The 12,111-nt window shown below is 41.4% G+C and overlaps 1 protein-coding gene across 1 annotated transcript; it reads left to right on the top strand.

Annotated features, from left to right (window-relative positions):
- Positions 1-565: 565 nt before the first annotated feature.
- On the top strand, positions 566-10,136 carry LOC110493691 (E3 SUMO-protein ligase CBX4-like). Its single transcript, XM_021568101.3, has 5 exons — positions 566-1,995; positions 2,180-2,223; positions 3,218-3,283; positions 5,089-5,155; positions 5,889-10,136. The coding sequence occupies exons 1-5, from the start codon at positions 1,927-1,929 to the stop codon at positions 7,320-7,322; spliced, it is 1,680 nt and encodes a 559-aa protein (XP_021423776.3). The 5' UTR covers positions 566-1,926; the 3' UTR covers positions 7,323-10,136.
- The last annotated feature ends 1,975 nt before the right edge of the window (positions 10,137-12,111 follow it).

Genomic DNA, 12,111 nt, shown 5'->3' with positions numbered 1-12,111 from the left:
TAGCCAGCGTAAGTATGGGAGTGATTTTGTGCGCAAATATTCCGGTGAATCTGGTCGTTCAACTCGTTCATTTGATATTTCTCTGGCGTTTTGAGCTCATTGCCTTATAAGGAAAGGAAGTCGTGCCTGTCTGCAATAGGCTGAACATTGCCGCCTGCATGAACTGTTCTCCTTTAACCCTTGCGCTGCTGAATTTTATTTACGTTTAAAATTATACTCGACGCTTGCGCCTTTATACCGAAAACATATAACGAAATAAATAACAATATAGCCAAATACCAATCATTTTACAATGTGTAGGCTTATACAATATAACAGATCATTTGATAAGCCAAATATACGTGCATGTGTGTGTGTGTGTGTGTGTGTGTGTGTGTGTGTGCGCGCGTGTGTGTGCACAACCGTGGGTGTGCGACGACTATAGCGCACTTGTCAACATGTCCAACCTGTTTCCGTGTTTCAAAGAGACAGCGGGCATAAGAGACACACGAACCACCACCAGCGGCAGTAACTGTGCTGTTGTAAGGTGCAAAAAAAACAAACGCACATTGGCTTTTCTATGTGCCAGAGGTAGGCCCATGCGTCTCTCGCCCAAGTGATAACGCAGCGGCTGGTGCCCGTCAGAGTCGGATGGCAGAAATAAACACGGTGGAAGAAATGCCAACGGGGTTTAAGACCAACTGATGTGACCTACATATCTCTGACACAACCACGGGCCTTTGATGTGCAGAGAAAATTCACTCGATGCCCCGTACGGCGACACTGGCGCTCGGTAATGGTTTTACATATGACCTTGTATTAATGGAAAGGGTAGATATTTATGGAAAATGCCTACTAGCACGAAGCATCCTTGCTCATCCATTGGGTATGTTAGCCAAGTCACCAAGGCGAACAGGAAAGCTCACGTTTATGGATTTTCTTTCAAAGATCCAAGTGTGAAGTCTTTGGAAAACAATCATAAATAATATGGGAAACCCATATTACAGTTATCAGAATCATATGAGGGTGATGATGGTTATTATTATTAGAATGTATAAATTAGATTGGGAAGTGATTAATACGATCTTCTATACCTGATTTAGCTGGTACATAATGTTTCAGTGTGCATAATGTTTGTTTTTTACCGGGGTTAAATGCTCAAGGTACCATTTATTGATCGGCATCATTCAGTTGTGGGCTACATAGGGCCTACCAGATCCATAATGAACTGTTACATATATTTATTTTTGGTGTGGGACCCCAAAGTTGCATTTCAGTAGGCCTATTGATGATGAGTCACTCACACAATGACATTCACTTAATTTATCCAATCGGTCTCAGCCTTTAATTAAGGAAACCAGGGCTGTGTTCTTTAGAAATATCTGGCATACACTTGTAACAATTGTGAAAACGTTAATGAATACATTAACAAATAGGCTACATTAATTAAAATCGATCAAGGAAATGGGCATGGAGCATAGGCAATGGTAGCCTTGATTCATTTTTTCATGATTTGCATGACATGGCATAAAAGGCAATAATTGCGTAAAAGGCTAATGTTCAGTCACAATTCCCAATTTGACATATCATAACACATTATTATACTTTTCATAGCACCCTCTTGCAATACCATTTCACCCTACACATCCATGGGCTAAAAGCATGAAACTGCCCCAGCCCCCAAAAGCGCCTCCTCCTCCTGACGTCACATCAATGGCTCTTTGCATGAACTGTTTTCTGCAACCCCTTCTCGTGTGCAAAGCAAAGCAAAACGTATCGCACTGCCGCTGCCAACGAATTCCGACTAGAGTGAGAGGGAAAGAGAGGGAAGATCGGAGCGAAGGGAAATCTCTCGTATCAATTTGAACGACGGAAAAACAGCACAAAAGCGGGCAGGGTGACATTTTCTACATCCATTGGAAGAGAAACCTTCCCCTTGCATCGAAAATGGAGCTACCCGCCGCGGGAGAGCACGTCTTTGCGGTGGAGAGCATTGAGAAGAAGCGGAATCGAAAGGTTTGAAATCACTTCAAATATATGATTGCTCAATATCCACAAACAAGGTTATTTGGTATCGCTATGCAATATATTGCGTAATTGATGGAAGTAAATTATGTTGTTGTTGTGTTTTTGCAGATAGACAATGTCAAAGACCCGCTTATAATCAAATTAACCAATATGTTCTCTCATCTTCGTATAGGGGAGGATGGAATACCTAGTCAAGTGGCGAGGATGGTCTCCAAAGTAAGTTAGCTTTGAAAATACTATAGCCTACTTTAGTACTACCTAGTAATGCAAATTAATATTTCAAGTTTTCAAGTGTGTGTGTGTGTGTGGCGCGTGCGTGCGTCTTTGCGCGCGTTGAAGTGAATGTTTGATTCGATCGATGGCGCTTAGGATGGATGCCATCACTAATTTATGTGTTGAGCGAAAATTAAGGCAACGTGGGGTAACTACCCCCCCCCCCCCCTCTAGTAATTAACTCTTAAAAGCTCAAATCTAGGTATCTTATTTAAATGTAATACATCTAATAATGAAGCAAAATGGCATTGCACATCTCACTATTAATATCCTCACTATGATGAGGTTTTGATGTAAGGTTCCTCTTTTTATTTGCACACCAAATCATGCCCAAACCATCCTACAATATAAAGAAAATGACTGTAACTCAATGAAGTTATTTGTAGATGATTTGGACTTGCAATATGATTGTATATATACAATATGATTGTATAATTGTATATCTATAAAAAGCTTATAGATCTAACGTAATTTTAATATATATGGGGGGGGGGCAGTTACCCCGGGGGCTTGTTACCCCACATTACCCTAATCACCCTCATGATTCCCATAGAGTAACCGTTTTGCTTGTGTTGACTTTGTGAAGTATACTTCCTAGCAACTATTAACACTTTATAATGACCTATTTCCAGAGTATAGGCTATACTTTGCTCTTACTTTATTACACATTTATCAATAATATGCATAATGTTTATGTTTTGATATAGGCCTATTTGGTCAAGACTGACTGCTAACTGTTAACAGCTAACCGGATTACAGAAGTTGCCTAGCTACTTTACAACGGATTCTGTCAGCAACCAAGCAGATGACGGCCACATTTGATATATGGTTGTAGTTTGGTTGATAGAAGGCGACCTCTGTTGATATTAATGTCTCTCTCGCTCTCTCGCTCTCTCTGTCTCTCGCCCTCTCTCTGTCCTACTTTCTGTCTTAATAGATATAACACGTGGGAACCAGAAGAAAACATTCTCGACCCGCGACTGCTTGACGCTTTCCAGAACAGGTGAGTTGGACAGACTCGATTTGACGAGCCGACCTTGTGTAGTCAATGGGGGTGGGGGGCGCTGCTCTGTGTGTGTGTCTGTGCGTGTGCGCGCATAGGGCACCACTTCTATCCCGTGGTGTGCATAAAATGTGCCCTAATTGAATTACATTTTCCTATGGCAATGTCGAAACTTTTCAAACCCCTAAAAAGACATGATGCAATCACAAGTTTTTTATTAAAAAAAAAATAAATAATAATTAAAATCTCAGTAGGCCTAGAATAGCAGTAGGCCTACACAGTGACCACACAAATCGGATTGAAAACATTTTGGAAAGATTGCGTATGACTTACAATTTCGTGGTCGACCATATTGGACAATGAATTGTCCCTATGTGATATTCTTAGGCCTGTAATAATAGATTGATTGATTTTAGTTGGCCCATACCACAATAGGCTATCACCTTTCACAGGCTACATGCTTATGCGGACACCAGGGCCAAATATTCCTTGACTGCATGCTTTGTCTTGTCCCCCATCCCTGCTTCATCTCACCATGTATTGAATGAGGAAGGCACTGGGAACAACATTAGACAAAAAGGCGCCCTAGGCTTCTAATAATAGGCGATATTCCTGAAACAACCGTAGAAGCATCCGCTTGAAAACGCCGTCGTGCCTTTTCAAGATGACTTGTTTGCTGGACAGGCATTACTGTTAACCGGTAATTGCTAAACCTCCCGTGGGGGTTTTCTGGACGTGAACACACAACTACAACTGCACTATGGCGCAAAAACCATGCAGTGACTCGGCCTGTCGTCTGGGTTTGCTGTCAATCTCTCCCGCTGTGTGCGCACACCAGCTTTTAAAAGAGATGGGTCACTCAGTAGGGAAAATGTCGACGGAGGGCGGTGTCTGTTTTCGCCATTATCTCTTGTCTCTGAACGGGGGGGAGTTTTTATTGTAGCTAATTACGTGACTCTCCAGGGGGCCTCACCGGGCAGAGTACCAGGCTATGAAAATATACTGAGTCGCCACAGTAATTAGATGTGCTCAAGGAGGAAGGGGTGGGGGGGGTTGACATCAGTACTCATTGGGTATTGAATTACTGCTATTGAGAAAGCATGGAAAACAGTGGGCTATAGGGAAAGTATCCTTACCCACCAGTTACATGGTCTATAGATGTGTAGTTCATTCAGGCCCTGAATCTATTCCATCCTTATATGGATTGAATGTTGAACTGGAAAACTATTCATTCCATGTGGAAATCATTTTTGGAGTAATGCCGATTTAGTCAGGCCTAAACCATACATTATTTTTGGAGTAACGCCGATTTAGTCAGGCCTAAACCATACATTATTTGGCATGAGAAGGACTTTGATATGCAGCAACGCTTGGTAAACAAGTAATAAGGATATGTGGCTGTAGACGCTACACTACATTAAGGATGATATTTGTAATTCATGTCTCGTGGGTTCAGTTAGAGGATCTAGTGGTAAACAGGGGGATATGACTGAGGGGTATTCCACTGATGATTCATGTCACCAATTAGGATTCAATTGTGCATGGGATTTTCCCATAAATTACTGCATTGCATTACTGTATTTCATTATTGTTAGTACATCATCCTTGCATTAGCAATGAAAGTACTTTATTGTGTGTAGTCCCCTTTTGTAGTTAAAGTACTGTATTCTGACCTAAATACAGTTTCAATTACAATTACAATTACCCCCCGCTGCCTAACTCTGTTACATTATGTTGTTAACTACTAAATAATGTATTATTGTGGATGGTTTGAGTGACATGGTGGTGTTTTCTGTCTTTCACAGGGAGAGATACGAGCAGCTTATGGGATATCGCAAAAGAGGGCCAAAGCCAAAGCACATGATCGCCCAGGTGAGTCTTCACATATTTTGGAGGGTTGACAATTAACTCCTTGATTACTATACATTTGATCAAATAAATGTTACTATTAATGTTACTGTAAGAGATTTTGAGTACATTTTTGCCATCCAGCACTAAGACCAACACATTCTTTAATTGAGACGGGCTTTATAAGAATTCTAAGTCCTTTATAAGACTACAGAATAGGTGTTAAAATCTGAATGACTGTCAAATAAATTAGGGGCACATGCTGTTGATAGGTTGGGGATAGACTGGGTAGATTAGGTCTCCAAAATGTCTTCAATCTTAAAGCAGTGACTGAAAAGTACATCTAGACATCAATCACAAATCGAAAGAGCAAAAGGAACCCCCTCTAGGTAGTGTTTGTTCCTCTCAGGGCGGTGTTGGTGGTAACACATAGGAGGAAGTCAGTGATGGGGCACAAAGCAGTCTATGGCATTCCTCAGAGCTGAGGTCAGAGCGGCTAGAGGAGCCACTCTGAAATGTAACTCTGATGGCCAGGAGGGTGGGAGGGCTGACAAAATATGTATGAGAGGCCCTCCCAGAACTAAACATAAGTTTAGAACTAAACACAAGTTTAGGGCTCAGGACTCACTCAAAGGTCATCTAGAGGGCACCATTTGATGATGGCATTTCTCTAACCTTCATTACAGAGAGAAAGTCAGTCAGATAATCATGTCAACAAGTTGCTCTATCAGTTAACTAACAGCTGTGTTTTTCTCAGGTCCCGTCCTTTGCCCGGAGATCCAGCGTCCTCTCAGGCCTTCAGGAGACCACCCTGGACGAGGAAAACCGGCAGAAAGTGGACCCCATCCAGACACTGCGCTCGCAGACCCAGCAGTACCAGCTGAACAGCAAGAAGCACCACCAGTACCAGCCCCTGCTGGCCAAGGAGAGGGAGGCCGAGCAGCAGGCCAACGGAAAAAAGAAGCTCTACTACCAGCTCAACAGCAAGAAACATCACCACTACCAGCCTGACCCCAAGATGTATGACAGCACCCAGTGCATGAAGCCCAGGGAGGCCACCAAAGCTCCAGAACTGCCCACCAACCACAACTGGAACCTGCCTCCCGCACTGCAGCAGAAGTGGGTCCGGGACAAGGACTCTGGCTGCCTGAGCAAAGTCAAGGATATCACCATGGAGCTAAAGAAGCTTCCGGCTCACCTCAACGACCACAGTGGCGAATCGGAGCAGAGCAAGGCCACGGCCAAAGAGGACGCACCGCTGTTGAAGGCCAACGGTGTCAGCGACAGCAAGCTGAAGATCGTCAAGAACAAAAACAAGAATGGACGCATCGTCATTGTCATGAGCAAGTACATGGAGAACGGCATGCAGGCGGCAAGGATTAAAAACGGAGATGTGGAAACCCTTGACGAGCCGCAGCCGGACAATGATGATGATGCTGCAGAAAATCAACTTGAAAAGATGAGGCTCGTCCAGAAACTGGGTCTCACCAACGGATTCGCGAAAGACTGCAACAAAGACGTTAAGTTACACGTCCTCAACTCAGGATCTAACGGATCTAACGTATTTAAGTGTCCTGCTGAGAAGGTCGACTCACCCAAAATGGAGCTTAGTGCGACAGAGCAGCCCCTGAGGCTGACCACCAAACCTAACCTTGCCCCTTGGCCCTTTGAGATGGGGGTTCATAGAAGGACTCAGCCAGTAAATGGCTCTTCTCCAGCCTTCAAACGTCACCTTTCAGAGGCAGACAAGGGCGAGGACCGGGGTGGCTGTAAACGGTTTCTAAACTCCCGGAGTATCAGTGCACCCTGCACTGTGTCCTCACCACCTCAGAGCAACTCCATGGACCAAAATGGCCACCATAGCCACAATGGCCACCAGGACTATGACTTCCTGGAGTCTAACCAGGACGAGCCCATGGACCTCAGCTGTGTGAGGTCCAAACGGGAGGCTCCAGTTCCCACAGAGACACAGGTGGCTCCTTCTGCCGAGGAGGAGAAGACTGCCGAACAGACAAAACCGCCATTGGCTATCACAACAGAACAGACAAAACCGCCATTGGCTATCACAACAGAACATACTGTGGAGGAGGAGCCTTTTCCTTCATTCAAGCCTTTCCTTGGGAATATAGTCATCACGGATATTACAACAAACTGTCTCACAGTGACATTTAAGGAATACGTTACAGTGTAACGAAGCTGAAAAAGACGATCTGAGGACGAGGGATTAATAGCAAATGTGTGAATATGTACAAATGTGTGTTGGAACATATTGGTATTTTCAGATGTTTGAATGTAAATAAGAGCCCTTACAGTTTACATTTAGTGGGGTTGAGATTCATTTTGTTTCGGGTTCCTAACCCTTCTATAATTTGTATGGACGTAGCTTTGGCTATCATTCTCTAAATGAGCCCCAGCGTTGTTGTCATACTTGATGATGTAAGCTTCTAATTGAGTTACAAACTACTTTAGTATATGCTGTTTGACACATGGTATCAGGGCTCAGTGAAAAAGCACTTACTCTTGTAAATCATTATTTACTTTTTATAAAGGCTTTATATCCGTTTTGCTTTACAGTCTTTGTTTAAGGTTTATATATTGAGAAAGAAAAAGTCTATATATTGATTATCGGTAAATGACACTCTCTTTCAGTTTATTTGCCTGTGTGTGGTGTTGGTGCACGCACGTGAATACGTTTGTGTGTCTGTGAGTACATGTGTAGTGAGGTTGCAAAATGATGGGCCGTGTGTGCGCATGTGCAGTACCATTCAAAATTTGGACACAACTACTCATTCAAGGGTTTTTCTTTATTTTAACTATGTTCTACATTGTAGAGTAATAGTGAAGACATCAACACTATGAAATAGCACATATGGAATCATGTAGTAACCAAAAAGTGTTTTAGATTTTAGATTATTCAAAGTAGCCACCCTTTGCCTTGATGACAGCTTTGCACACTCATGGCATTCTCTCAACCAGCTTCATGAGGAATGATTTTCCAACATTCTTGAAGGAGTTCCCACATATGCTGAGCTTTTCTTTGACTCTGGGGTTCAACTCATCCCAACCCATCTCAATTGGGTTGAGGTCTGGTGATTGTGGAGGCCAGATCATCTGATCAGATCAAAAGCAAATGATAGTTCCACTAAGCACAAACCAGATGGGATGGCATATCGCTGCAAAATGCTGTGGTAGCCATACTGGTTAAGTGTGCCTTGAATTCTAAATAATTCTCTGACAGTGTCACCGGCAAAGCACCATCACACCTCCTCCTCCATGCTTCACAGTGGGAACCACACATGCGGAGATCATCCGTTCACCTACTCTGCGTCTCATGAGAGCTAGTTTCATCATAGCGCTTGATGGTTTTTGCGACTGCACTTGAAGAAACTTTCAAGTTTCTGCATTGACTGAGCTCCTTGTCTTAAAGTAACGATGGACTGTCATTTCGCTTAGCTTATTTGAGCTATTCTTGCCATAATATGGACTTGGTCTTTTACCAAATAGGGCTATCTTCTGTAAACCAACCCTACCTTGTCACAACACAATTGATTGTCTCAAACGCATTAAGAAGGAAAGAAGTTCCACAAATTAACTTTTAACAAGGCACACCTGTTAATTGAAATGCATTTCAGGTGGCTACCTCATGAAGCTTGTTGAGAGACTGCCAAGAGTGTGCAAAGCTGTCATCAAGGCAAATGGTGGCTACTCTGAAGAATCTCAAATATAAAATATATATTTGTTTAACACTTTTTTGATTACTACATGATTCCATGTGTGTTATTTCATCGTTTTGATGACTTCACTATTATTCTACAATGTCGAAAATAGCTAAAATAAAGAAAAACCCTGGAATAAGTAGGTGTGTCCAAACTTTTGACTGGTACTGTATGTGTGTGTGTGTGTTTGCAAGATGGACATATTCAAACAAGGAAGATAGAAGTCCATTGCTTGGACAGATCGTGCCATGTGAGACGACAGGGAGAGCCAAACAAACAGGGCCTCCCGGGTCAAACTGCACAAGCCAATGAAGGACCTTAGAGTTAACATGTACTTTGCACTGTTGTAGGCTGGCTGAGGGGGGTGAATGGCTGCTGCGAAGGGGATGGCCTTAGCCTCTTATCTGAGGTTAACGTTTAGGAAGATAGATATTACTGGTTTCAATTATTGTAAATATGTGAAATACCCACTAATATCATTCATTCCCTGTAGTGCTGTAACAATGTGGGATTTTAGATATCAATTCAAGTCCCATTGGCCTAGTTCTTTCTTCAAGATCCATAACATGGATATGATTAATTTAAAAAATAATGCTATGTTTATAATTGATCCTATTTATTGTAGCTATTCAACATTAATGAGAAACGTGAAGGGAAGTTGGAAATGATCTATATAGTATTAACTTTAGAAGGCCTTGTAGGCCAACTAACAATCACATTGAAAGGTCTTGCACATCAACTAACAATCACATTGAAATGTTGTTGTAATTGATGAATTCACCTACATGTCATATTCAGAATGTAAACTATGGGTGATTAAATCAACATTACAGTTAACCCAGGTGGTCTTTAATGTTCAATGCATTTAAGGAAATGACCGGCTATTCTTTTATTCACGCTGTTTTCTTCATTCTCCGTTATGACTAGACGTACAGAAGTAATTAGGAACGATGTTCTCATAGCCTACACTCTTAACGCTCATGAGTTTGAAAGGCCTATGGCCTTTTGTGGGCTTATAACACTGTTAATGTTTCAATTGCATTCAGTGTTTTCATTTCAAGGGCATGGTATATGGTACCCTAGGCTTGTCTGTAGCCTATTCTGGTATCATCAAAAAACATTCATTAATGGGACCTTCTCAATGTTCTGTTTGAAACCCCTTTGAGCACATGGCTCTTCAAATATGCATTGTAACTGCTTTAAGAGGGACTTTGTTGTTTATGTGAGCAGACTACACTGAAAAGGCTTCTTCTGATGTGTTTTGCAAGAATAAAATTGTAAGAAAGTTATGGGCCGAATCTCTTCTTTTTGGGCTACGTGACTATGCATGATCAGATGTTAGGGTGATACAGATCTACATTGTTTCGAGGGTGTCTTCGGGTGAGCAAAAGGCGATGAACTGCGGTCTTGCAACACAATCTTGTAGAAACCGCATGACTTGCTTCTTGCACTGGAGGTTAAAATAGATGCAGTACTAACCTCGCTTCCTGGCCTGCTGCAGGGCTGGCCCTAGCCTTTTGGGAACCCTAAGCAAAGTTTTGTTGGGCCCCCCCACCTTGCGGGCAAAACATTTCAGTGGCCTATTGCCATGTCTTATTCCAATGTAATATGATGAGTGAGAGTGACTAACCAGTGGTTTAAAGTACTTAAGTAAAAATACTTGAAAGTACTACTTTAGTAGTTTTTTGGGGTATCTGTACATTACTTGACTATTTATATTTTTGACAACTTGTACTTTTACTTCATACATTCATATAGAAAATTATACTTTTTACTTCATACATTTTCCAGGACACCCAAAAGTACTTGTTACATTTTGAATGCAGAGCAGGACAGGAAAATCGTCAAATTCATACACTTATCAAGGGAACATCCCTGCTACTGCCTCTGATCTGACGGACTCACTAAACACATGCTTTGTTTGGAGCGTGGCTCTGGCTATCCGTAAATTAAAAATAAACAAGAAAATGATGCCTTCTGATTTGCTTAATATAATTAATATTAAATGATTCATACCTTTACTTTTGACACTTAAGTATATTTTAGCAATTACATGTACTTTTGATACTTAAGTATGTTTAAAACTAAATACTTTTAGACTTTTACTCAAGTAATATTTTACTGAGTGACTTTTGCTTTTACTTCAATCATTTTCTATTAAGGTATCTTTACTTTTACTCAAGTATGACAATTGGGTACTTTTTCCACCACTGTCAATAACTATATTAATGGGGCCTCCTGGAGGTCAGGTCCCCTGGGTGCCTGGTCAGTAATTCAACCATGGTTACAACAAGTTTAGATATGGCTAGACTAATTCATCAAACAAACAAAACATTGGGGGGGTATGGGGGTGTTGCTTATGCCTAGGGCCGGCCCTGCCTGCTGAATTGAGATTCTTTCTTGATGCACAAAGGTTAGCAGCAGGCTAGAGAACTCTGTAGACATATGTGTTGGTCACACTCATTATACAATAGTGCTTTAAGTTGTGTCAAAGGTGTTGGGGCAAATGCATATAGGCCTAAGGACAATCACAATCACAGTAACCTAACTTCATGCTCTTTTACAATAAGCTCTCCTAGTTTCAGATGACATCTCCTCCATGGTCAGTTTAAAATATATGCACTGCCGCTCAAAAGTTTGGGGTCAATTAGAAATGTCTTTGTCTTTGAAAGAAAAACACGTTTTTGGTCCATTAAAATGACATCAAATTGATCAGAAATACAGTGTAGACACTTAAGGATTGGTCCCTTTTTTCCATTTTCACCTAAAATGACATACCCAAATCTAACTGCCTGTAGCTCAGGCCCTGAAGCAAGGATGTGCATATTCTTGGTACCATTTGAAAGGAAACACTTTGAAGTTTATGGAAATGTGAAAGAAATGTAGGCGAATATAACACATTAGAAAGAAAAAAACAACTGTTTGTATTTTTTGTACCATCATCTTTGAAATGCAAGAGAAAGGCCATAATGTATTATTCCAGCCCAGCTGCAATTTAGATTTTGGCCACTAGATGGCACCAGAGTATGTGCAAAGTTTTAGACTGATCCAATGAACCATTGCATTTCTGTTCAATTTTTTTATCAAGACTGCCCAAATGTGCCTAATTTGTTTATTAATAACTTTTCATGTTCAAAATTGTGCACTCTCCTCAAACAATAGCATTGTATTATTTCACTGTAATAACTACTGTAAATTAGACTGAGCAGTTAGATTAACAAGAATTTAAGCTTTCTGCCAATATCGGAAATGTTTATGTTACTT

The sequence above is a fragment of the Oncorhynchus mykiss genome, chromosome 17 (genome assembly GCF_057628025.1).
Source record: "Oncorhynchus mykiss isolate SJ-2025 chromosome 17, ASM5762802v1, whole genome shotgun sequence".
NCBI lineage: Eukaryota > Metazoa > Chordata > Actinopteri > Salmoniformes > Salmonidae > Oncorhynchus > Oncorhynchus mykiss.
The sequence above is the reverse complement of the archived record's forward strand: the minus strand, read 5'-3'. Positions and strand labels throughout refer to the sequence as shown.